The 23,390-nt window shown below is 39.5% G+C and overlaps 2 protein-coding genes across 2 annotated transcripts; both read left to right on the top strand.

The window, feature by feature from the left end:
- Positions 1–7,275: 7,275 nt before the first annotated feature.
- LOC121255602 (putative disease resistance protein At1g50180) lies at positions 7,276–14,158 on the top strand. Its single transcript, XM_041156036.1, has 2 exons — positions 7,276–8,419; positions 13,707–14,158. The coding sequence occupies exons 1-2, from the start codon at positions 7,786–7,788 to the stop codon at positions 14,156–14,158; spliced, it is 1,086 nt and encodes a 361-aa protein (XP_041011970.1). The 5' UTR covers positions 7,276–7,785.
- On the top strand, positions 14,147–21,759 carry LOC121236838 (probable disease resistance RPP8-like protein 2). The gene is made up of 3 exons (XM_041133313.1): positions 14,147–15,065; positions 20,605–20,907; positions 21,720–21,759. Exons 1-2 carry the CDS (start codon positions 14,163–14,165, stop codon positions 20,890–20,892), a joined length of 1,191 nt encoding a protein of 396 aa, XP_040989247.1. The 5' UTR covers positions 14,147–14,162; the 3' UTR covers positions 20,893–20,907; positions 21,720–21,759.
- The last annotated feature ends 1,631 nt before the right edge of the window (positions 21,760–23,390 follow it).

Genomic DNA, 23,390 nt, shown 5'->3' with positions numbered 1-23,390 from the left:
AAGCGGGAACAAGATTTTTGTATGTAGGGGTAAGTATTGAGATTTCTGGAGACTACTATTTAGTAGATTGATTTATTTTATCGATTTGGTTTCTTAGAAAGTTGACACTTTTATTAAGTCTTAAGGAGTTGATTTATTTGTAAAGATTATTATTTTGATGACCTTGTAGAGGTAGATACATAAGATGAGATAGTTTGATTTTGTGTAACCAAACCAGTCCTAAGTCTTCTGATGATTTATATCCATAGTAGAAACAAAAGTTATCATGTTATCAATTACTAACTATTAAATTTTAGAAGTAATGTATATTTTAAAAGTAATGTATTTTAGTGTTCATGACAGTGACATCAATAATTATATGAACATTACTTTTTATAAAAGTGTATGAGACGTTCTAAATAAATTGGATATCTCATTCTCTTTTTTTATTTATTTATTTATTTTTTTTCATTTTCATTTTACTTCTGCCTCTTGCAAGGTGCTTTCAGTAATTAAAGATTCCTTTGGGGAAAAAAACAAAAGGTAATAACGACAAGATTTTAAATAATAAATATAAAATGTTTAGTGGAAGGTATGTATGTGTGATCTCATTTTTGTCTTACAATCTCTCTCATTAAGTAGATGTAAATGAATAAAAGCCCTAGTGCCGCCGCTGGAGCTTTTTATTCGAACTAGGGTTTCATGGCCAACGCCGTTGGCCTTAGGGCTGCGTCGGCGTCGGGTCCTCACCAATGATCCTTTGCGGATATGGGTCTTGATCCTCCACAACCTCTTTCAAAGGTGAAGGTTCCTCTTCGGGCGCCGCAGTTGGTGAGAAGTCTTTATTGTTTTTTCAAAGGAAGAACTTGAGAGATCTACTTTGCCGTTTCAGTTCTCATTGGTGTTGAAATTTCTTTGACAGAGGCCTTCATTGGATGCAATCCGGTCATTTATTCGTGCTAGATGAGGCCTGAGTAAGCAACCGATTGTTTCTTCTATGCAGAAACTGAGAAATATCTTTGTGCACATAACAAATGAGGATGATTTTGTGAAGGCATTTGCTAGGGAAAGTTGTGAAATTGATGGCGTCCCCTATAGGCCTTTTCACTGGTCTATTGATTTTCATGAGGATCACGAACCAATTAGAGTATCTGTGTGGTTAAACTTGCCGAGTTTGCCGCTGAATTTTTATCATGAAGATCTTTTGAGAAATATTACGTTGACGATTGGAAGGTTTCTTAAGAGAAATAATTCTACCAGATATGCTACTAGCACGGATGGTGCTAGTGTGTGTGTGGAGATGGATGTATCAAAGGATCCGATTAAGGCAATATGGATTGGTAACCCTCTTCATCCTCTCAGTTTTTATCAGGAAGTGGAGTTTGAGACGCTCCCTGCTTATTGTCTGCATTGTATAGTGCAGGGCCATAAGGAATTAACGTGTAAATGGAAGTTGAAGCAGAGGAAAGAAGGTGTTAAGTAGGGGAAGATAGATGGGGGAATTGTTGGAACCTGGGTACAGAAGCAAAATAAAGAGAAGTCATCTGTTTTTCAATTAAGAGAATCTAGTAAACAGGGGAATTTGGGCCTTCAGGATGCTGTTTGTAAATTGCACACAGTGAATGATCATGGTCCGAAAGGTAATGTTATTGAGGCGCAGACTCTGCCTATTGTCATAGAACCTGTGGACACAGTACCTCCGAAGAAACATGGCCCGAATGACAATGTTGAATTTGTTACCACAGAGCCATGTGGGAAGGAATTGGAGGCAGTGTCTTCTGTTTTCAGACAGGAAACGGAGGTTCAGATGGGAAAGCAGGGTATGGAAACTGCAATGGTTGAGGCCCCAGCTGATGTGAGTTTTTTTGAAAACGGTGAGATCACCCCCCAAAAATTTGAGGGATGTATGCTCATGTTTCATAGTCCAGGTGTTATTGGGGCAATCTAGAATGAGTGTGTCGATGATCAAGCAGGTGGATTTTCTTTTCCAGTAGGAGAGGTTGAATAGTTGGTGGAGGTAGAAACTTGCTCGGAAAATTAAATGGATCGGGAAGTGGAGCATTTGGCCAAAAACAAAATGGTGGCTTCTGATTATGAGGTTTTGGAAGAAACTAGAGTCAAGCGAAAAGCAATGAAGGAGAGAAGTTCTAAGAGGATGGTTCGTAAGCCCTCTAAACTGAATTTTTGATTATGTCCATTATATATTGGAATACTAGAGGTTTAGGGACCTCAACAAGGAGAAAAAAGTTGTTAATAAAGGAATTCAAGCCTAATGTTGTTGCAATTGCTGAACCTATGCTGCAGGAGTCCTGCTTGATTTTATGGAAGGAAAAACTAGGATTCGAGTGTTGTTTCTCAAATTTTGCTGTGGGTGGTAAGCTATGGATTTTTTGGAACCAGGTTGTGGATATCTCGGTTTTGTGTATGGAGGATCAATTTATTACCATGAAGATTAATTATAATCTGCAAGAATTTTTACTGTGATTTGTGTATGCGAAATGTTCTTATGTGGAAAGGCGTAAACTGTGGGATTCTCTAGCTAATTCAAGGTACTCCCAGTTGCCTTGGATTGTGGTTGGGGATTTTAATATTATACGTTTGGATCAAGAAAGAAGGGGGGGGGGGGTCATCCAAGATTAGCTTTGGCTATGGAAGAGTTTAATGAGTGGGTAGACGCTAATGGTCTGCTGGAGATGCCATTCTTTGGGAATTTGCTATCTTGGTGTAACAGACACTATGGTAGGTCTAGACAATGGGTAAGGTTGGATCGGGTCTTGATGAATATAAATTTCTTGAATGCGTTTTCTAAGGCAAGTGTGTCTTACTTAGCCAGATCATTTTCTGATCATTTTCCCATGGTTATTAAGTTGGCAAGGGATAATGTTCGTTATGGCTTTCCATCATTTAAATTTCAACAAATGTGGGTCTCACATGAGTTGTTCTTTGATTGTGTCGTGAAATCCTGGCAAACGGATCTGGTGTAGGAGGTTGGTGGTCTGTTGAAGCTTATGATTAAACTTAAGAGAATGAAAGTTGTATTGAGAGATTGGAACAAGCGAACGTTTGGTAGAACTGATCGTCATATTGCGGATATTGAGGTTCGTATTGAAGGATTAGAGATGTCTGTGCAGGAGAGTTATTCGGTAGAAATAAAGGATGACCTTATTGCATCTAAGATAGAGCTATCAATGTGAAATGAAAGAGAGCAAATGCGTTTGGCTAATATGGCTAAGCAAAAATGGATAACTAAAGGGGAGGTCTCTTCAGAGTTTTTCCGTGTTGTTTCTAGAAGGTAAAATCAAGAGATACGAACAATAGTTTTACAAGATGGTTCGGTTCTTTTATCACTCGAGGATATACATGATGGAGCAGTGCAATATTTTCAGTCTTTTATTTTTGAGAATAGTAGTAGCCATGCACTGCTTGATTTTTCTGGGTTGGTGCAACCTATTGTTTCAGATCTTGAAAATGAGGGATTGTGTAACATCCCTTCAGCCCAGGAAAGTTTTGAAGCTCTTGAGTCCATTCCGGTGGATAGCAGCCCTAGCCTTGATGGGTTTGGTGCAGGGTTCTATAAATCATGTTGGTCTATTGTGGGTCCGGATGTTATTGAGGCAGTTATGGAGTTTTTTAGCGGGGTTCCTTTAACACGGTTTTATACTGCTACATTTTTTGTGCTTATTCCTAAAGTAAGCAATCCATCAAGCTTTGAGAAATTCAGGCCGATAAGTTTATGCTCCGTATTCTATAAGATTTGCTCAAAAATCTTGGTGAATCGTCTTTCGCCTATTCTCCAAAAGATTATATTTCCTGAGCAAGGTGCATTTATTCTTGACCGAATCATCTTTGAAAATATTAGCTTGACCCAAGAATTAATTCATGATATTCGTAAGCCATGTCACGGAGGGAATATAGTGTTGAAAATTGATATGGCAAAAGCCTATGATAGTGTGTCTTGGGATTTCTTGCTGAATGTGTTGAAGGCCTTTGGGTTTTCTGATTTTTTTGTCTGATTATACAGCAATGCATATCGCCATCTTGGTTCTCTATTGTTCTTAATGGAATCCCTAATGGATTTTTCAAAGGAGGAAGAGGCTTGCACCAAGGTGATCCAATTTCACCTTATCTATTCATTGTGATGGAAGAGGTCCTGACAAGGTTGATAAAGAAGCAGGTTGAATTAGGCAAGATTGTTCCGTTCTCTCACCCAATAGGTACTATGATTATTTCACATCTCCTCTACGCGGATGATATTGTCTTGTTTTCTAATGGTGGAAAGGAAAGGCATCGTTAAGGGCAATCTCGAATGTGTTAAAAATATATAAGGGTGGTTGGGTCAGGCTGTAAGTAAGAGTAAGTCCATTTTTTTCTCAAAACATATTTCAACAACTCGGAAAAGAAGTCTACTTAGAATCATGGGATTCTTGGAAGGAATTTTTCCTTTCATCTACCTAGGAGCTTGTATTGTTTTAGGGAGATAATTGGTGAGGTATTTTGATGCTATTATTCAAAAGGTCCGGGTAAGGCTAGAAGTTTGGAAGTCAAAAATATTATCAAGCAGGGCTAGGCTGTTGCTTATTAAACATGTAATCCAAAGTATGCCAATTCACTTGCTTTCAGTGTTGAACACTTTGAAACATGTCATTATTAAACTACAATCCCTAGTGAGTACCTTTTTCTGGGGGAGCAATAATGGCAAGTCGAAGAGGAAGTGGTATGCATGGAGGGAGATGTGTAAACCAATATCTGAAGGAGGCTTGGGCATTCGGGATCTAAATGAAGCTCAACAGTCACTTCACATGAAATTAGCTTGGAATTTGCTGTCCCAATATTCTCTTTGGACAAATTTTTTCTCAAAAATATATGTAGTAAGGAGGCATATAACAAAGCTTGAGGCGAATAAAGGAATGAATTTTTGGAGAATGATGGTGAGATGTATTCCTTTGGTAATTAAAAGTCAAAATAGAAGGTAAGAGATGGCAAGATCTCATTTTGGAAGGATAATTGGTCATGTTTGGGCCCGCTATCTTCTACGCTAGCTATTTCTGAACTGCCAGAGTTGAAGTTAGAGGCATGTAAGGATGAAAGAGGTTGGAATATGGAGCTGTTTTCCAGATTGTTGGGCAATGAGCAAGCAGTTGAGATGATTGAAAGGCTGGGCAGAGTAAAACAGGGTGTTGATACCCTCATTTGGCTGCCAAATAGTAATGGCAAATTTAAAACTAGTAGTGCGCTGGGCAAAGTGGGCATGGGCAACTTTTGGCATGTGCAAAGTGGATTTGGCATCCAGCTTTACCAAAGAAAATATCAATTACAATGTGGAGAACTTGGCACAATTGTTTACCTGTTGATGAGGAGGTTCGCAGGTTGAATATTCCTATGGTTTCAAAATGCAATTGCTGCTTAAGTGCATAGGAAGAAAATATTGATCATATATTAGCTAAATGAAAGCTGGTTGAACAGGTTTGGGCGAGGTTTGTCTCAGTGGTAGGGCTTCCGTCTGTGCATGGAAGGTCGTGGAGGGAGAGAGTGGAGCTTTTCCATAGAAGGGCTAAGTTGGCCAATAAGGGGGGTCAACTGGTGGGTATTTTTCCTACTATCATTTCGTGGAGATTGTGGTGGAGAAGATGTCAAGAGAGAATGGATGACAAAAGAATTTCTCTTCATTCGGTATGTGCTTCTATTAAATTTTGGTTGGTTTGGGTGGCTTTAAAAATTAGGAATCCAAAAAAATAAGTGATTGGGATGAAACTGTGTTGAGGAATTTGCAAATTCCTTTTACATCTCTTTCTAACAGAGAACAATTGGTGAAATGGAGGAGACCAGCAGCTGACTTTGTGAAATTAAATATAGATGGTTGTTCGATGGGGAACTTGGGTCATGCTGGTGCAGGTGGGATTATTTCGAAGCTCTAATGGTAAACTAATTTGTTGTTTTGAGAATTTCCTGGGTGAGAAGACTAATAATATTGCAGAAGTGCTAAGTATCCTGCATGGCCTTCGAACTGTAAATTTGATGGGGTTTAGAAAGGTGGAAATAGAGATGGATTCAAAACTGGCGGTGGAATGGTTGAAAAAAATCGTTGCGGTTTATGGTATTTGGAGGAATTTTGGGATGAGATAATGCAAAGATTGGAGGCGATTCAGTTTTTTATTAATCATATTTTTAGAGAAGCTAATATCGTTGCGAATGTTGTAGTAAAAATGGGTACTAATGGATTGAATAAGGTATGGATCGGTAATAAAGATATTTCGGTTTCAATTAGAGGATTAGACTTGACTTAGGAAGTGTTCTTTATATTCATGTTTGTTCATAATGATTCTTGTAATTCTTTTATTGGTTGGTTTTGGTTCTATTTGGGGAAATAAGTGTAATGTTGGGTTGATTCTTTTTGTTTATTTCTAAGTCCCCAGCTTGGATGAATTGTGTATATGGCATTCCTTAGCCATAAGTAAGGATCCTTGAATAAATTTGGGCAGGAATCACTCCTGGACATATGATCACTCTTTTTTTTTTTTTTAAATATATATATATATATATATAATGTTTACCTGATGTAATTTTATTTAAAAAATAAATTTTAAATTTTAAATTTTAAATTTTATTAATCAAATCTTATCATTTAAGATATATGGTAAATTCTGCACACCAATCTAATAATAAAACAACTCGTTTTAGAATTAAGATTTTTAATTCTCTCTAAATTTTTAGTGGGTTTTTAGATAGTTTAAATTGAGAAAATTTGCTTAGAATATTGATGATATAAATGTGTGGAAAAGATTTTTTGATATTAAATTGAATTGAATTTTTATAAATAGTAATAAGTTGAAATAGTTGAATGAGTTTTATGAGACATACTTAAAATAAATTTAAAATATGTTAAAATATTATAAATTTAGATATATTTATAAAAATTTATAAAAAATTTGAGTGACTATTTAAGATTACTTTTCATCTGACACCTTTTTCGCACTTCCGCGCCAAACCTGTAAAAGAAAAAAAAATTAAAGGCAAATAAGGGAACTTTGTAAGTGGGTTTGGAGGTGGGTTCAGTAATATTCCGAAATCTGAACTTTGTCAGATGTGGGGCTAGCCAATAATCTCACTACTGCACTCAGATCCGAATGCTTTTGGATGTTTAAAGCAATTTAAAAATGAATGCACTCAGCGAGTTGTGCATCAATTTTCGAGGGACCCATACCCTCTCCTTTTTCTTCTGAATTGCTTCGAGCATGGCCAATAAAAGTTAGAGAAGATGTATAAAGGGTACTACGTGTTTCACGCGGTTTTGGTGTCGACCCTACTCTTTCCACGCTTCTTTCTTGCAAAATCTGAGCCAAAGTTACAATCAAAGTTTGATCCCATCCATCCCCTCTTTTACGTGAAGGAAAATGGCAGATGCTATCGTCTCTATTGTGGTGGAAAGGCTTGGTGATTTGCTCATACAAAAAGCAATATCCTTGCACGGGGTGAGTAACCAAGTTGAACTGCTACAGGATGAGCTCAAACTGATCCAAAGTCTCCTAAAAGATGCAGATGCGAGGCAAAATGAAAGAGATAGTGTACGCCAGTGGGTTGCAGATATCAGAGATGTTGCTTATGACGCCGAAGATATTATTGAGAGGTATGTCCTCGAAGTTGGCTCCAGAAAGGGAAGAGGCATACAAAATGTCCTCAAGAGGTTTGTCTGCTTCTTGGGAGAAGCAAAAGCTATTTCTCAAACTAGCTCAGATATTGGTAAAATAACAAAAGAGAATTTCTACATTGCACTCACGTGTACAAAATTATGGCATAAAATTTGATTCGATGGAAGGTGGAGGCCCGAGTTCTTTGAGTGAGAAGATAAGAGAGCAAAGGCAAACTTATGCACATGTTGAATATGATCATGTTGTTGTTGGATTGGAGGATAACCTGAAGGAAGTGGTGGCATGTTTGACAGGAGAGGTCAAATACAAGTACAAAGTCGTTTCTATATGTGGTATGGTTGGTCTTCGAAAGACTACTCTTGCTAGAAAGGTTTACCATCACCAAGAAGTCAAGAGTCACTTCAATTGTCGAGCCTGGGCATGTATCTCTCAACAATGTCAAAGAAGAGATGTTTGGGAAGGAGTTATGATCGGTCTTATCTCTCCATCTAAAGAGCAGAGAGATGAAATTCGAAGCCTGAGAGATGAAGAGCTTGCTGAGAAACTTTGTGAAGTTCAGCGCCAAAATAAATGTTTGGTGGTTCTAGATGATATCTGGAAAGTTGAGGATTGGAACAGTTTATGTGCTGCCTTCCCAATGAATGATACAAACAGCAGAATATTGCTTACCTCTCGTACTGAAGACTTGGCTTTGCAAGTAGATCCAAGGGGCCGCCTTCACAAATTACCATTTCTAAATGATGAAAACAGCTGGGGATTGCTTCAAAATTTAGCAATATCATGGAGATCAGAAGGTATATAAACAATATCTAATTCTCATCCGCCAGATTTTTTAAAAGTGTTTGATATGAAAAGATTGCTGGTTTAGTAGTCGAGGTAATATTTTTTCCCACGTTATTTAACTTAACGTCGAGGTAACATACATACATATTGATTTTTTTTTATGAGAGGATTCAAGAATATCCCATGAATAAAGTTTTTGTCAAGATTTTGAGAACCTCAAGTGGAAGAGACAGAAATATGAATAAGGTCCTACAATATTTATATAAAAACTCAAGGGATATTGTTTTCAATATAAGACCATATAACAACGCAAGTATTGAATGGATCAGGAGGGGCAATCTTTCAATAACAATGCATACTCTGCTTTTAGTCCATATTTTTCAATGGTTTGGTCACTTTATAATTGTTAGCTTGACTGAGTATACAAAGGAATCACAAGATCCCGAGTCTACAGCACTGAGAAAATAGATTTGTAAATAACAGAGTTTTGAATTTTGAACTAGTTTGTTAGTTTGTTAAGATAAGTTTATTGCTTATCCTTGTACATTTGAATTCCATCTGTAACTGCAGCACGATAGTGCTTTATAAATATACATATCTTCAAGTGAGTAAGGTATTGAAACCTACTCCATCATAATTCTTGTTTTATCTCACATGGTATCAGCCAGTAGCACGGCTCACGCCTGATCCTTTCCTTTCTCAACACTTCCGCAACCTTAAATTTTTTTTTCATAATGTCTTCCAGTTCAAGCAATACTTCAAATATGCCTCACTCAAATGTAAACATTCATGCCACTTCTCAACCTGTTACTGAAAAGTTAACTGGTACCAATTTTATGGCATGGAGTATGCAGTTCATGGCCTTCCTTAATAGCCATGATCTTATTGGCCATGTTGATGGCACCATCACGGCTCTTGCAGAAATCACACAGGATGCCCCCAATCCAGCTTATACAATATGGTTCCGGAAGGACAATTGTGTCAAAAGCTGGATTCTTGCTTCTATTTCAGAGAAATTAGTTGCTTCTCTGTATGGAACTAAGACTGCTAAGCAAGCTTGGGATTCTCTCCAAACCCGCTTTGCTTCAGCTTCCAGGTCACGGGTTGCTTTGCTCAAGAGACAGCTTCAAACACTCTCTCAAGGTAATAAAACCTGCACTGCTTATATTGATGAAGCTAAAGCCCTTGCTGATCAATTGGCAGCAGCTGGAAAACCCATGGATGATCAAGACCTTATTGCTCACTTACTGGGAGGACTCAAGGTAAGTTACACTCCATTCATTACCTCATACACTCTTGCTACTCGAGATAATGATCTTACCTTGGAAGACTTTCAAGCTAAACTACTCAGCTTTGAGGCTCTCTTAGACCTTCACCAGCAAAGCTCTCAAGATACTCACTATGCTTTTGCTGCAAACAAGTCAAAAGTACCAACCTTTCATAAAAAATTTCAAAAGCCAGGTCTGTCCAATAATTCCAGACAGCCTCGAGCTCCAGCTACATTCAACAGTCGTGGTTCCAGTTCTGTTCCTCAGCAATACTCTCGGTCACAAAATACTTCATTCCAAAGGCCTACTTGCCAAATTTGTGGTAAGATAAATCATATAGCACTTGATTGCTATGAAAGGTTCAATTATGCATTTCAAGGTCGAATTCCTCCTGCTCAACTTGCTGCCATGGCTAATGAAACCAACGCCACACTTGACAATCAAATATGGTATGCTGACAGTGGGGCTAATGCACACATAACCAGTAATGCAGAAAATCTTACTACTCAGCATCCCTTCGAAGGCACAGACATGATCACAGTTGGCAATGGCACAGGTTTATCAATTCAAAATACTGGACATACTTCTCTTCTGCTTGACAAACATTCCTTTCAATTAAATAACATTTTGCATTGTCCAGATGCATCTGTTAATCTCTTATCAATCAACAAATTTTGTGTGGACAATGATTGTTATTTTGTTCTTACTGGTTGCCATTTCTTTGTCAAACAGAATCAAACCAACAAGATCCTATTCCACGGTCAAGCTGAGAATGGTCTATATCCTCTACCTGGCAACAAGAGCTTCTCCAATAAGATGCATTGCTTTGCAGCTAGGCTAGGCACAAAAACAAATAAAGATGGTTGGCATAGTCGACTAGGCCACCCCTCTGATCTTGTCTTACATAATTTATTTAAATCTGGACATCTACCTAGTCATGAAGAATCCTTCAACAAGTCTACCTTTTGTAACTCGTGTCCTCTAGGAAAGGCAAAACAAGTTCCATATGACAGGTCTACACGACAAACAAATGGTCCCTTAATTCTTGTACACTATGATGTTTGGGTATCTCCCATAACCTCAGCAGGTGGTAGTCGTTATTATGTCCTTTTTATTGATGATTTTTCCCGATTCACATGGTTATATCCCATGGCTAATAAATCTGATATATTTCATATTTTCAAACAATATAAAGCTCTTGTTGAAAATTACTTTTCTTGCAAGATCAAATAGTTTCAAACAGATAATGGTGGGGAATATCTCTCCAATGAATTTAAATTCTTCCTAAGCACAAATGGTATTTTACACCGTCTCACTTGTCCGTATTCTTCTCCCCAAAACGGTATAGCCGAAAGAAAACATCGCCACATCAGAGAAATGGGATTAACCCTTCTTGCCCAATCATGTTTACCCAACACATATTGGTCTGATTCATTCCTAACAGCAGTTTATTTAATTAACAGACTGCCAACAAAAGTTCTCAACAATCTATCTCCCTTTTACATACTCCATAAATCTGTTCCAAGATACAGTGAAATGCGTGTCTTTGGATGCAGTTGTTACTCATTGCTTACACCATATGAAAAACATAAGCTCTGTTTCAAAAGTAAAAGATGTGTTTTTCTCGGAAATTCGGGTCAACAAAAAGGGTATCGATGTTTAGACTTATCTACTGGTAGAGTTTACATCTCTCGCAATGTCATCTTTGATGAGGCCTCTTTTCCAGCAGTTGATATGGTGCCAGACTCAACCAGACGTGAATTTGATACTGCTGGTAAGGTTCTCACCTTCCCAACTTCTATTCAATTATCAATTCTTCCAGATATTCCGCAGCAATCTGCATCATTTCCTTCATGTCATGGTAGCCCCTTGTCTTTTCCAAACACAGAACCCACTACTCATATCACCATCAATCCTGCTTCCTCATCTCCAAATTTGCCTCCTGCTCCTGCTCCTCATCCAAGTATTCAACCAGAATCCACTACACCAAATTTCTCTCCATCTCCGCCAATTGACCAACCTCTCAACTTGCCTCCACCTCCAACTATTCCACAAATTGTTACCCGTTCGAAAACTAGAAATCTTAAGCCCAAACAGTTTCCAGGATTTCAGACTTTTTACTCCACTCGACATCCCCTTCGTGTATTGTCCACCTTTTATCATGAAAATGAACCAAGCTGCTACACGCAAGCTGTGTCTGTTTCTACATGGAGGGATGCTATGGGTCGTGAGTTTGATGCCTTAATGGCCAATGGTACTTGGTCCCTATGTCCACGACGAGATCATCAACCTGTGGTTCGAAATAAATGGGTATACAAGATTAAAAGAAAACAAGATGGCAGCATAGAGAGGTACAAGGCACGTTTTGTGGCCAAAGGGTTTGATCAACGTGATGGAGTAGATTACCATGAGACTTTTTCGCCAGTAATTAAACCCTCTACAATTCGTTTAATTCTGGCACTAGCTGTTAATTTTCACTGGCCCATTCATCAGCTTGATATATCTAATGCTTTCTTGCATGACATATTGGATGAGGAGGTATTCATGGAGCAACCAAAAGGATTTATTGATCAAACTCAACCTGATTTTGTTTGCAGGTTACATAAATCTTTATATGGGTTAAAACAAGCTCCACGAGCTTGGTTTCGAAGACTCTCTCAACAACTGACTGACTATGGTTTTCTAGAGTCATCAATTGATACATCTCTTTTTATTTATACCAAGCATGGATTACAAATATTTATTCTTGTCTACGTAGATGACATCATTGTCACAGGGTCATCTCAACAGGCCATTCATCACTTCATTGCTCAGCTTGGCACCTGCTTTCAACTCAAAGACCTTGGGAATTTGAATTACTTCTTAGGTGTGCAAGCATGTCGTGATTCCAATAGTCTTCACTTACGACAAAGTAAATATATCACTGATCTCTTGCATAGGACAAACATGGCTAGAGCAAAACCATTGTCCTCTCCTACAGTTTCTGGAAAGAAATTGACAGCTCACGATGGATTACTACTCAAGGATCCAAGCCAATACAGAATGGCAGTTGGAGCACTTCAGTATTGCACGATTTCAAGACCTGATATTTCTTATATTGTTAATCAATTATGTCAGTTCATGCATTGCCCACGAGAAGGCCACTGGACAGCACTCAAACGTGTTCTAAGATACCTCAAGGGGACAGTCGATTATGGCCTTTACTACTCACCATCAAGGATCGAATTAAATGCTTATTGTGATTCGGATTGGGCAGGCAATCCAGATGATAGACGCAGCAGCAGTGGATATGGAATTTTTTTGGGAAACAACTTAGTTTCTTGGAGTGCTAAGAAGCAAAGTGTGGTCTCCCGTTCCAGTACAGAAGCGGAATACAGGTCTCTTGCACTAGTTACTGCTGAACTCTATTGGATGAGAATGTTATTCAAAGAGCTAAACATTGTTCTAGCCAAATGTCCACTGATTCGATGTGACAATATAGGAGCAATTGCACTGGCTTCCAATCCAGTCTTCCATGCTAGAACAAAACATATTGAAGTGGACTATCACTTTGTAAGGGAAAAAGTGGTAAATAAAGATATTCAAGTCTGTCACGTTTCAACAGAAGATCAAATAGCAGATATATTTACTAAGGGACACACTGCTTTACGGTTTAAATTTCTCAGGTCCAAACTGATGATCTGCTTGCTACCCATCAGTTTGCAGGGGGGTGTTAGCTTGACTGATTATACAAAGGAATCACAAGATCCCGAGTCTACAGCACTGAGAAAACAGATTTGTAAATAACAGAGTTTTGAATTTTGAACTAGTTTGTTAGTTTGTTAAGATAAGTTTATTGCTTATCCTTGTACATTTGAATTCCATCTGTAACTGCAGCACGATAGTGCTTTATAAATATACATATCTTCAAGTGAGTAAGGTATTGAAACCTACTCCATCATAATTCTTGTTGTATCTCACAATAATTAGATATTGAAAGCTTTCAATGCAAGACGGAATGATATTGTTTACATTGTTGTTGGCTATGCAGATTCTAAAATCAAGGAAGATATGAGCTGTTTAGGAAAAGAGATGGTTACATATTGTAAGGGTTTACCATTGGCCGTCATTGTCTTAGGAGGACTTTTGGCAACAAAGCAGACGTTAGAAGAGTGGAAACACGTGCATAGAAATGTTAAATCATACATTCATCAACAGAAAGATCTTGGAATAAACACGGTGTTAGCTTTAAGTTATGATGATTTGCCTTCACACTTGAAATTGTGCTTCTTATATTTAGGCCATTTCCCAGAGGATTTTGAGATACGGACTAAGGAGTTAATTCAAATGTGGATGGCCGAAGGTCTTATACTTCAAACTGGAAGTAACAAGGAAACACTGGAGGATGTTGGAGAACGATATTTACAGGAGCTAGATCAAAGGTGTATAGTACAAGTAGGACAAAAGAGTTTTGTTGCAGGGATCAACTTGTCGTCTCCATGATCTCATGAGAGACTTTTGTGTGGAAAAAGCTAAATTGGAAAACTTTCTCAATGTCATCAATATTAATGATGAGTCCAATGAAGAAATAGAAGCTCCCATTGGTAAAGTTAGAAGAGTTGCTATCAGTGGTGGATCAAATCTCGTTACAGTATCAAGATCCCAAAAATATTTTCACCTAAGGTCTCTTCTAACATTCCCTGTGCGTTTGGAAGATCAGAAGTCTATGCTAAGGAACATTGAATATCTTAGAGTATTGAATTTTTTAATGAATCGCAAAGGCGTTGTGATGGTGGATTTCCCGGCCCCCGAGATCAAAAGTCTCATCCACTTGAGATTCTTATCTCTAAGGAATACCGGTGTAACAAGTATCCCATCTCTAGGAAATTGCTTGCAAACACTAGATCTGCGGTCGCTATATTATCACGAAGTTAATGTGCCAAATAAAGTGTTCAGAAATATGGAGCACTTGCAGCATCTGTTTCTACCTCAGTTATCCAAAGTTAGGGGGAAGTTGCAACTACCTAATGTTAGTAAGCTGCAAACACTTGTGAATATTAATCCTGTTTTTATATGTGATGTTAAAGATCCGACGACTGGATTTGACAAGTTTGGAAAGAACTTAATGCCTTCAGATTTCACATTCAATTGTCTTCATGTTCTTAAGATCAGCCAAAATAGTACGGATAAGAGAGTGGATATAACACCAGTGGTAATGCGTTGTCCTCACATATATCAGCTACGAATCCTTAAGAAAATAGAGAAATTGCCAGAACATGACAAAATTTCTCCACATCTTGTCCAGTTAAAGTTAAATGAGACTGGTCTTGAGGAAGACCCAATGTCAACTTTGGAGAAGTTACCTAACTTAAAGATTCTCCACCTTGCGTCCCATGCCTACACAGGGAATGTTGAAATCCCTGCCCATTATTGACTGCAGAGACAAGCAAGTAGTCATTGTTGATTGCTTGCTCAACCTCCAACGCCCAGCTCTCAACTGTCCATTGAATGCAACAATAAATGCATTCATACGTGAAGCAATGTATCTATAAATTGAGGCTTTTGGCGAGAGTCTCAAATACACCCAAGGAAGAGAAGAGAAAAGAGAGAGAGCTTGGAGAGCTCTGAGAGAAAAGAAGAGAGTTGAGTTGAGTGGAGTGTAATCCTCCTCCTCTGTAATATTTTCTTGTGTACCACTATTTAATAGTGAAGCTCTTTTCTGTGGATGTAGGCAGTTGCCGAACCACGTTAAATTCTTGGTGTCACTGAGTGCGTAGAGTGTACTCTTTTATTACCGCTTTTATCCCTTCCGCTGTGTTGATTTCCCCAACAAGTGGTATCAGAGAGGTTGTTGGGAAGAGTTTTTTTTTTTTTTCTTTTTTTTTTTTTTTTTTTTTTTTTCAGAAAACTCGTTTTTAGTGTGTAGCTCAGTTTTCAAATTTGAGCAGACCACTGTGTTAGCCTCATCGAGACAAGAAAAGCTGTGAAAACCAGAGGCCGGATGGACACCGCACGCTCCTCCACGCGCCGTCTGAAGATCAGAGAGTGAGTCCACTCTCGACACGCTCCGCACGCGCCAAGGTGAGGTACGAGCGCGTGATACCCACTCTCGGAACGCGCCGCACGCGCTACAGAGACGCCCTTGCGCGTGAAGTTCACGCGCCTAACGCTTCTATTGACCCAGAACGCGCGTGAGTTACACGCGCCTACGCGTTACACGTGCTCCAGTGAGGTTCTGGCGCGTTAATAACACGTGCCAACGCGCTGTTAGTCGCGCCACGTGCTGCACGCGCGACAGTGTTCCTGTTTTGGTTCTTTTGCTCATTCCTTGTGCTATCTGAGTCCGATTTTGACGAAACAAGACTCGTTTCCAACAAAATCAAGCGTTCCGGACACAACGGTGCTGTCCGTTTTGTGATATTCCACTTCAAAGATCCTATACTTGCATTTTGTATTTAGAATCAGTCTAAATCCATGGAGGATTCAGCATCAGGCGCCATGATAAAGCTGACTGCCTCAAACTACAGTCTTTGGAGGCCTCGGATGGAGGATCTATTGAACTGTAAAGATCTGTCTGACCCTTTGGAAGATGAAGGGAAGAAGCCAGATGAAGTTACGGATCAAGTGTGGAGAAAGATGCACAAGAAGACTATCGGTCAGATCAGACAATGGATTGACCATAGTGTTTTTCACCACGTGGCCCAGGAGACAGATGCATATAGCCTCTGGAAAAAGTTAGAGGATATGTATCAAGCTAAGACTGCTCGAAACAAGGCCCTCTTGATGAGACGGCTTGTTAACTTGAAGTTGAAGAGCGACACCTCTGTTGCCGAGCACACTAGCGAGTTTCAAAACCTAGTTAACCAGCTCGGATCCGTCAACCTGAATCTTGGCGATGAAGAACAAGCCCTGCTACTTCTCAGTTCGTTACCAGATAGTTAGGAGACGCTGGTGGTCTCCCTCAGTAACTCTACTCCAGATGGCAAACTTACCATGACGATGGTTAAGGATGCCTTGTTTAATGAGGAGGCCAGACGAAAAGAGACAAGCATGAATCAAACTCATGTCCTTGTCACCGAGAGTAGAGAAAGGCCTCGAGGAGATGATAGAGGGAGAAGTGGAGGCAGAAACAGAGGGAAGTCTCAACCACGTGGAAGGTCCAGCAGTAGCAGGAACTAGCAGATGGGTAACATGAAATGTTACCATTGTGGCAAAGAAGGCCACATAAGGAAAAACTGCCGCAAGTTTTTAAGGGAGCAAGGTCAAAGCAGTAAGCTGAAGAAAGAAGATGGTGAAACCCTTGTCACTCTTTCGGGAGATGTGGCAATACTCTCCACCAGTGACGAGACGTGTCTGCACGTTGCAAGCCATGATGTTGAGTGGGTGGTAGACACAACAGCATCATACCATGCCACTTCCCATAGTGAATTTTTCACTACGTACAAAGCAGGAGACTTTGGTACGGTAAGGATGGGAAACGCCAGTTCCTCGAAGATCGTGAGAGTTGGCGAAGTGCAGATAAAAACCAACGTTGGTTGTACCATGGTGTTGAAAAATGTTCGACACATTCCTGACCTTTGGGTCAACCTGATTTCGGGAACAGCCCTTGATCGACAGGGCTATGACAGCTACTTCAGCAATGGCACTTGGAAGCTGTCACAAGGTGCCATGGTTGTCGCCCGAGGACATATTTGCGGTACGTTGTACAAGACCCATGTGAAGATTGATGCTGATAGCCTCAATGCAGCGGAAGACGAGGCATCACCAAATCTGTGGCACAAGAGACTCGGACACATGGGTGAGAAAGGGTTGGATACGCTTGCGAAAAAGGCACTCATCAAGGTTGCCAAAGGAATAGCGTTAAACCCTTGTGAGTACTGTTTGTTTGGCAAACAACGCAGAGTCTCGTTCAATTCCTCTACGAAGAGAAGATCAGAGTTGTTGAGTCTGGTACACTCTGATGTATGTGGTCCCATGGAAGAAGAGTCATTGGGAGGTAACAGATATTTCGTGACATTCATTGATGATGCTTCACGAAAGGTCTGGGTATATGTTTTGAAGTCAAAGGATCAGGTCTTCGAGCACTTCAAGAATTTCCACACCCTAGTGGAAAAAGAGACGGGAAAGAAGTTGAAGTACCTGCGAACGGACAATGGAGGAGAATATGTTTCTAAAAGGTTCGCTGCATACTGCGCTGATCGCGGTATTCGACATGAGAAGACGGTCCTATATACCCCTCAGCACAATGGTGTAGCCGAAAGAATGAATCGGACCATCATTGAAAGAACAAGATGCATGCTCAGTATGGCTAAGTTACCAAAGCCATTCTGGGGTGAAGCTGTTCGTGCTGCTTGTTACCTGATCAACAGATCAACTTCCGCACCACTGGAATTTGAAGTTCCTGAGAAGGTTTGGTCTGGAAAAGATGTCTTTTACTCTCACCTGAGAGTGTTTGGGTGCAAAGCCTTTGCACACGTATCCAAGGAGCTGAGACAGAAGCTCGATGTCAAGTCAACTCCATGTATCTTTGTTGGATATGGAGATGAAGAATTCGGATACAAATTATGGGATCCAGTGACAAAGAGAATTGTCAGAAGTAGGGACGTTGTGTTCCATGAAAACCAGCATATAGGAACTGAAGCTTCCTCGATGTCAGTAGAGCTTAGTTCCTATACACATCCTGTACCATTACAGTTCGCCACAGATAATGAGGATATGCAGGATCGAGATCCAGAAGCAGAAGAAGAAGCTCAGGGTGTCGAGCAGGGGGAGCAAGAACCCTCTCCACCAGCAGCTGGTGTACCACCAGAAGGGTTAGATGGTGATGAACCTCCTTTGGTTGATGAAACTCAACCAAGAAGATCGGCAAGAGGCCGCCTACTGATTCCGTCGATGAGATATCCGGAATCAGACTATATTCTGCTTACTGATGAGGGGGAGCCGGAGAGCTTCCAGGAAGTTCAAACTCATGCTGATAGAAGCCTATGGGTGTAGGCAATGCAAGAAGAGATGAGTTCTTTGCAGAAAAATCAGACCTATGAGTTGGTGAAACTTCCTGAAGGAAAGAAAGCCCTAAAGAGCAAATGGGTGTTCAAGCTGAAGAAAGATGGCCAAGGAAAGCTGATAAAGCACAAGGCCAGATTGGTTGTCAAAGGATTCCAACAAAAGAAGGGAATCGACTTTGACGAGATATTTTCCCCAGTGGTGAAAATGATGTCAATCCGAGTGATACTTGGATTGGTAGCCAGCTTGAATTTGGAACTCGAACAGATGGATGTGAAGACAGCCTTTCTCCAAGGAGATTTGGAGGAGGAAATCTATATGGAGCAACCAGAAGGGTTTGAAGTTCCAGGGAAAGATCACTTAGTCTGCAAGCTAAAGAAGAGTCTCTATGGCCTCAAGCAAGCGCCGAGGCAATGGTACAAGAAGTTCGACTCATTCATGATGAGTCATGGTTACAAGAGACTTGTTGTAGATCAATGTGTCTATGTTCGAAGGTTCCAGGATGCCAAGTTTGTCATACTCCTTCTTTATGTTGATGATATGTTAATCGTTGGTGAGGATGGGTCCAAGATTAACAAACTAAAGAAGGAACTATCCAAGTCCTTTGACATGAAGGACTTAGGCCCAGCACAGCAACTTTTGGGCATGAAGATTGTTCGTGATAGGAATGTCAAAAGGGTGTGGCTATCACAACAAAAATATGTTGAACGGGTCATCAGACGTTTCAACATGGGAGATGCTAAGACAATCAATACTCCACTTGCTAACCACTTCAAGTTGAGCAAGAACTCGTGTCCTTCTTCAAAGAAAGAGATTGTAGAAATGGAAGTAATCCCCTATTCTTCACCAGTAGGAAGCCTGATGTATGCAATGGTTTGTACCAGACCAGATATTGCTCATGCTGTAGGCATGGTGAGCAGATTCCTTTCAAATCCAGGAAAGGATCATTGGGAAGCAGTCAAGTGGATTCTCAGGTACCTAAAAGGTACATCTAAGATGTGCTTGTGTTTTGGGGGAGCTAAACCAGTTTTGGAAGGCTATACAGATTCAGATATGGCAGGAGATCTGGATAACAGGAAATCTGCTTCGGGATTTCTCTTCACTTTTACAGGAGGAGCTGTCTCTTGGCAGTCCAAATTGCAGAAGTGTGTTGCTTTATCTACAACTGAGGCAGAGTACATTGCCGCAGCAGAAGCTGGGAAAGAAATGTTGTGGATGAAGCGTTTTCTCCAAGAACTAGGGGTTAGTCAAGAAGACTACACGGTACATTGTGATAGTCAAAGTGCTCTAGATTTGAGCAAGAATTCAATGTACCACTCCCGCACCAAGCATATTGATATCCGCTATCATTGGATACGCGAAGCGATGGAACAACAGCTATTGAAGCTTGTGAAGATCCATACGAAAGAGAATCCAGCGGACATGCTGACGAAGATATGCAAGTGAGAAACTTGAGCTATGCAAAAATATAGCTGGGATGGAGAGCATCTAAGTAAATGGGCATGGAGGGGGAGAATTGTTGAAATCCCTGCCCATTGTTGACTGCAGAGACAAGCAAGCAGTCATTGTTGACTGCTTGCTCAACCTCCAACGCCCAGCTCTCAACTGTCCATTGAATGCAACAATAAATGCATTCATACGTGAAGCAATGCATCTATAAATTGAGGCTTCTGGCGAGAGTCTCAAATACACCCAAGGAAGAGAAGAGAAAAGAGAGAGAGCTTGGAGAGTTCTGAGAGAAAAGAAGAGAGTTGAGTGGAGTGGAGTGTAATCCTCCTCCTCTGTAATATTTTCTTGTGTACCACTATTTAATAGTGAAGCTCTTTTCTGTGGATGTAGGCAGTTGCCGAACCACGTTAAATTCTTGGTGTCACTGAGTGCGTAGAGTGTACTCTTTTATTACCGCTTTTATCCCTTCTGCTGTGTTGATTTTCCCAACAGGGAAGAAGATGATTTGTTCTGTAAGAGGATTTCCTCAACTTCAATCCCTCATCCTTGTTGATTTAAATAACCTAGAGGAGTGGGAGGTGGAGCAAGGATCCTTGCCTAGACTCTGCCATTTGAAGATTTCAAGTTGCTGCAAACTCAGGATGGTTCCAGATGGAGTTCAGTTTGTCACTACCCTGCAAAAATTGGAAATCATACGCATGCCTGAGTCATTCGCAGATAGACTTGGCGAAGGAGGACAGGATTTCTACAAAATCCGACACCTTGTCAAAGGAGGACAGGATTAAAGATTTTACTCAAAGGTAATATTAATGCTAAAACAAAAGTAATCTATATAGCAGTATACATATATATATATATATATATATATATATATATATATATATATATGAGTGATGCTAGGGAGCCCGTTTTGGGCTCCCGTATTTTTTTTTTTTTTCGATTGGGTTTATATTTTTATTTTTTTAGTTTTTAGTTTTTATTTTTTACTAAATGATTAAGAAAATATTGTTTAATACAAAATTTTTTTTTCACATCATTTTTTTAACACTTTTAAATATTTTTTAAAAAAGAAAAAAATTCACAATATTATTAAATAATATTTTCTTAATCACTAAATAAATAAAAATATTAAAAAACCCAATCGGGCAAAAAAAAAAAAAGAAAGTCCAAAACGAGCTCCCTAGCATTTTTCCATATATATATATATTATTATAGCAGAGACTTCATGTACATAAATTTTTCAAAAACTTGATCGGAAAGCATGCTATATTCTAATTTCAATGTCTTTCGTACATTTAATTAATTACTTCTTTCTTAAGAGCATCTCTAACCTTGTCTTAATTTGGTATCTTTTGCAGCGCTACATATCTGTAATGAAAATATCTTGATTTGATTATATATAAATACTTGAAAATTTGAAATCAGTTTTCATGAAACTAAAATCTGGTGGGACGACGTTCCATCACGAGTTGTAATAGAAAGGTTTTAAAATCTATTTTGGGTCTGCATGTCCTGATAATGTGTTGATCCAATGGTCGTTTGCTTTTAAGTACCTCATTTAAAGGGAAAATTATAATTTGATATAATTACATGTTCTAATTGAGATTTGCAGGTGATCGATGATCGATGAAAAATGCTCGAGTTTGGAGGTCTTGATCTGATCTGATCTGATCTGGCCGTGGTTGGTTAGTTGGACTTTCAGCGGCCGAGAGCGATTGCAACTTTTTGTGAAGGAATTGTTAAAAGCATTTTTCATGTATAAACCGTAGGAATTGAAAGGCCTAGTCAACAGAATTTTCGTCTCTGTTCTCCTTCACAAATCCACAAATCTCCTGACCCAACCCACAAATCTTTGCACGGTGCCGCCAGTGCTGTCTTACACCCACTACAAGAAATACCGTGTTTTCTCAAGCATGAGTTCGGTGGCAAAAATCATTCTTTTTGTGGGAAAAACTATATTCCCACAAATTTTGTTCGGGAATGGCTTATAGCATATACGTCGAAAGTATTATTTCCCACAAGAGGTTTAATTCGTGGAAAATACATTGGTGTTCCCATGACAGATCATGCAGCAAAAGCCTACTAAGCTTGCTGCAAAAGCACGCTTACTTTCATTTATGCTCGTGGAAATCGGATCAATTACTGCAAGAGATTCTGGTAGGTATTAGTATTTCCCACCAGAACATTTGGTGCAAAAATATTTTCTATCGACGGGCGTGCATCCTCAGTAAAAGTATTAATTGAAAATTTCCTTCATTTGCGTAGCTCTCCTGCTGCGCCATCACAGACTTTTTGAGATGAACTTGTATCGACCATGTACCGGCGAAATTGCTTGTGTTGAGAAGCAGAGTAAAAGAAAAATAAACACATCAACAGAAAGTAGGAAAAACTTCCTTTGATAATTGATAACAGTACACAGTGGTCTATATATAGACTTTTACAAGAGAATCAAAGAATAAAGTTTGTTATATTATAACAAAGACCAACCATCTATTCTGCAGTGCGAGGGAATCTGTTTTGCAGTGTATGGTTCACAATCCGTTGTGGCTTTGCAGTATCTGTTATGCTGTGTGTACTTTTATGCCGTGTAACATTATTTATACTGGATGTATATATGTTAATATGCCCCCTTGAGTCCAATGGGGTGTCAACCAGTTTGAGACGAGATTTGAAGCTGTGGAATTTTTCTGCTACAATTGGCTTGGTCAAAACATCGGCTATTTGCTCTTTTGAGTTGCAAAAGTCAATCTTGAGAGTGTTGGCTGCAACTTTATCACGAATAAAATGATAATCTATATCCATGTGCTTTGTTTTGGAATGATAAACATGATTAGCACATAAGTAGGTAGCTCCAAGGTTATTACACCAAAGTGTTGGTGCTTGATGCAAGGTTAACCCAAGTTCTCGAGTAAGGGTCTGAAGCTAAAGTAACTCTGCTGCGGTGGATGCTAAGGACTTGTACTCAGCTTCAGTGGAGGACCTTGCAACAATCTTCTGTTTCTTGGAGCTCCAGGATATGAGATGCTTGCCAAGAAAAATACAGAAACCTCCAGTGGATCTCCTGTTGTCGGGGCAACCTCCCCAATCCGCATCTAAGTATGCGTGAAGTGTAAAGCTGGAGGGATATGCAAAAAGGAGACCTTGATTTAAGGTACCTTTGAGATACCTCAGGATTCTTTTCAGAGCAGTCCAATGAGTGAGTTTGGGTGTGTGCATGAACTGAAAAATTTTATTCACTGCAAAGGCTATATCAGGTCTGGTTAGTGACAGATGTTGAAGGCCA

This window comes from Juglans microcarpa x Juglans regia, chromosome 1D, assembly GCF_004785595.1.
Source record: "Juglans microcarpa x Juglans regia isolate MS1-56 chromosome 1D, Jm3101_v1.0, whole genome shotgun sequence".
Classification (NCBI taxonomy): Eukaryota; Viridiplantae; Streptophyta; class Magnoliopsida; order Fagales; family Juglandaceae; genus Juglans; species Juglans microcarpa x Juglans regia.
The sequence above is the reverse complement of the archived record's forward strand: the minus strand, read 5'-3'. Positions and strand labels throughout refer to the sequence as shown.